At 41.8% G+C, this 3,807-nt stretch overlaps 1 protein-coding gene across 1 annotated transcript in view; it reads right to left on the reverse strand.

Annotated features, from left to right (window-relative positions):
• LOC106532626 (gamma-aminobutyric acid type B receptor subunit 1) overlaps positions 1-3,807 on the reverse strand; it is a gene marked incomplete at its 3' end in the record, with an annotated part of 6,784 nt that overhangs the window by 523 nt on the left and 2,454 nt on the right. The window contains 1 exon segment of the mRNA XM_014028736.1: positions 2,663-2,801. Within this exon segment, the coding sequence (XP_013884190.1) occupies positions 2,663-2,801 (139 nt within the window).

The following is a 3,807-nucleotide window of genomic DNA, read 5'->3' on the forward strand; positions in this document are numbered from 1 at the left end:
TTCTTGTAGCAGAACGTCTTGCAGCAGAACTTCTTGCAGCAGAACTTCTTGCAGCAGAACTTCTTGTAGCAGAACGTCTTGCAGCAGAACTTCTTGCAGCAGAACTTCTTGCAGCAGAACTTCTTGTAGCAGAACTTCTTGCAGCAGAACGTCTTGTGTTAGAACGTCCTCAGCAGAACTTCTTGCAGCAGAACGTCTTGCAGCAGAACTTCTGCAGCAGAACTTTTTGCGTTAGAACTTCTGCAGCAGAACTTCTTGCAGCAGAACTTCTTGCAGCAGAACTTTTGCAGCAGAACTTCTTGCAGCAGAACTTCTTGCAGCAGAACTTCTTGCAGCAGAACTTCTTGCAGCAGAACATCTGCAGCAGAACTTCTTGCAGCAGAACTTCTGAAGCAGAACTTCTTGCGGCAGAACGTCTTGTGGCAGAACTTCTGCAGCAGAACTTCTTGCAGAAGAACTTCCTGCAGAACTTCCTGCAGCAGAACTTCTTGCAGCAGAATGTTCTGCAGCAGAATTTCTTGCAGAAGAACGTCGGGCAGAACTTCCTGCAGCAGAACTTCTTGAAGAAGAACTTCCTGCAGCAGAACTTCTTGAAGAAGAACTTCCTGCAGCAGAACTTCTTGAAGAAGAACTTCCTGCAGCAGAACTTCTTGCAGAAGAACTTCCTGCAACAGAACTTCTGCAGCAGAACTTCATGCAGCAGAACGTCCTGCAGCAGAACTTCCTGCAGCAGAACTTCTTGCAACACAACTTCTTGCAGCACAACTTTGCAGCACAACTTCTTGTGTTAGAACATCTGCAGCAGAACTTCTTGCAGCAGAACCTCTGCAGCAGAGCTTCTGCAGCAGAACTTCTTGAGTTAGAACTTCTCCAGCAGAATTTCTTGCAGCAGAACTTCTGCAGCAGAACTTCTTGCGGCAGAACTTCTTGTGGCAGAACTTCTTGCAGAAGAACTTCCTGCAGCAGAACTTCAGCAGCAGAACTTCCTGCAGCAGAACTTCCTGCAGCAGAACTTCCTGCAGCAGAACTTCCTGAAGAACTTCCTGCAACAGAACTTCTGCAGCAGAACTTCATGCAGCAGAACGTCCTGCAGAAGAACTTCCTGCAGAAGAATTTCCTGCAGCACAACTTCTTGCAGCAGAACTTCTTGCAGCAGAACTTCTTGCAGCAGAACCTCTGCAGCAGAACTGATGCAGCAGAAATTCTTGTGTTAGAACTTCTGCAGCAGAACTGATGCAGGAGAACTTCTGCAGCAGAAATTCTTACAGCAGAACTTCTGCAGCAGAACTTCTGCAGCAGAACTTCTTGTGTTAGAACTTCTGCAGTGGAACTTCTGCAGCAGAACTTCCTGCAGCAGAACTTCTTGCAGCAGAACTTCCTGCAGCAGAACTTCTTGCAGCATCTTTTTGTCCACAAACGTTGCTAAGTTCTCATGAATCAACGTCGACACGTCCCCCAGAGTTTCACAGTCAAGGTGTTGTGAGTTTCCTTTTATAATCAGGTGTAAAAAGCTGGAGAGGAGAGGCTCAGCAGAAACCAGCAGGAAACATTTTATCTGTTAAAATTATTTAACATAATTTAATCTGTTTAAATACTAATTTTGTTTCTGGATCATTCAGCACAGAAGAAAAATACTTTAATATTATATCTGTTTTAATTCTAACAATCTAATCTTAGTTGTTGTTGTTTCCAGTAAAAGAAACCCCAACCAGAGCTGCGGTTCAGTTCTGCTTCACCCTCTGTTCTGCAGTTTTAGTCCAGTCCTCGGCTATTTTTAGAGGAAGAATTGCTCATTGAACTGTAGCGGCTCCAACACAAACAGAGGGAGCGCGGTAGTGCCAGATCACTCCCTCAGGAGCTCAGGTGAAGGTAGCTGCAGGAAATATTCAGCAGGTGAAAACAACGACTAACATCAGGTTCAGGACTGGGTTCAGACCTTTAAAACACTTCTGTACAATCAGTCATCTTAGAAAATAAAAACAAAAAGCTTGATCTTGTTCTTAACACCTGCTGCCACTGAATCTGGGCGATCAACTCATGTTAGCAAAATATATACAGCATAGTAACACTTTCAGAGTTTAATAGCTTGGATGCAACCAGTGGTGGGCACAACTTACCAAAACGTTTCACTAACTACTAATCCGCAAAACAAGAAGCTTAGCTCTCCTAACGCTAAACAGCTAAACCGATAAACAGCTAAACACATTTAAAGACGAGCAGAAGCTAACGCTAACTACAAAAACTGGAGGGACTAATAATCCAAGCCAGAGTTATATCTCTGTCTAACTTCCAGTTTAACCTTTTCAGAATAAGAGCATTAATTTGATCAACTTTGTCATTTTATAAATACCGTTTGAAGTTAGTCAAACAAAGGAAGTTTTACACTTGGGAATATTTTAGTGGACTTAAAATTAGCAGAAAGCTAATTGGTCCACTAGCGGTTTCCAAAGTTAGCAAAAACGCTAACCGCTAAATGAGAAGCTAGTTTAGATATTAGCAGGTTAGAGGAACTGTGCCCACCCCTTTGTGGAGTCAACCTGATTCAAAACGTCGCAGCAGCTGCACTGATGCGCAGCGTCGACGTAGAACCTTTTACATTTTTGGAACAGAAGCTTTCGCTCCAACTTTTAATTTGAAAAGCCACATCAAAGCTGGAACTCACAGCATCTGCTCTCCTGCCTCATGTCCGTCCACGTCCCGTCAGAGAGACACTTCCTGACCTTTGGGCCCACGATGACCCGGTGCCCTCTGCAGATGTATTCGATCTCATAATCCACCGGCAGGTTCTGCACGCTGCGGATCTGTGGGGGGGAGAGTCAAGAGTTTACCTTCGACTAACCGTGAGCTCAGAGCAGGATGAGCCCAATCCAAGTTCTGACCCGGTCTGTGAGTCCGACTGAGTGGAGGAGTCTGTGAGCGGGTCAGAACTTTTTGTTTCAGCCAGGGTCCACACCAACCTGCAGCCGAACATCTCTGTTCTGAAAATTTTTCTGTTGTTTAATTACTTTTATTTTTTTAGCTACAATGTGGAAATTTACTATTTAGCTACCTTTGGCCTTAAGCTAACGTTAAATTAGCTTTAACTACCAATATGCTACTTTTAGCTACCATGCTGCCAGTTTTAGCTTTATTGTTGGTTACTACACTTCCCACTTTTAGTTATTGCTTTGCTATGTTTAGCTTTTAGCTGTCATTCAGACACTTCCAGCTTTTAGTTATTGCTTTGCTATGTTTAGCTTTTAGCTATCATTTAGACACTTCCAACTTTTAGTTATTGTTTTGCTATGTTTAGCTTTTAGCTATCATTCAGACACTTCCAACTTTTAGTTATTGTTTTGCTATGTTTAGCTTTTAGCTATCATTTAGACACTTCCAACTTTTAGTTATTGTTTTGCTATGTTTAGCTTTTAGCTATCATTCAGACACTTCCTGCTTTTAGTTATTGTTTTGCTACGTTTAGCTTTTAGCTATCATTTAGACACTTCCAATTTTTAGTTATTGTTTTGCTATGTTTAGCTTTTAACTACCATTCAGAAACTTCCAACTTTTAGTTATCGCTTTGCTACATTTAGCTTTTAGCTATCATTCAGACACTTCCAGCTTTTAGTTATTGTTTTGTTACAATTAGCTTTTAGCTATCATTTAGACACTTCCAATTTTTAGTTATTGTTTTGCTACATTTAGCTTTTAGCTATCATTCAGACACTTCCAACTTTTAGTTATTGTTTTGCTACGTTTAGCTTTTAGCTGTCATTCAGACACTTCCAACTTTTAGTTATTGTTTTGCTACGTTTAGCTTTTAGCTGT

Source organism: Austrofundulus limnaeus, unplaced genomic scaffold (assembly GCF_001266775.1).
Source record: "Austrofundulus limnaeus strain Quisiro unplaced genomic scaffold, Austrofundulus_limnaeus-1.0 Scaffold802, whole genome shotgun sequence".
NCBI classification, from domain to species: Eukaryota; Metazoa; Chordata; class Actinopteri; order Cyprinodontiformes; family Rivulidae; genus Austrofundulus; species Austrofundulus limnaeus.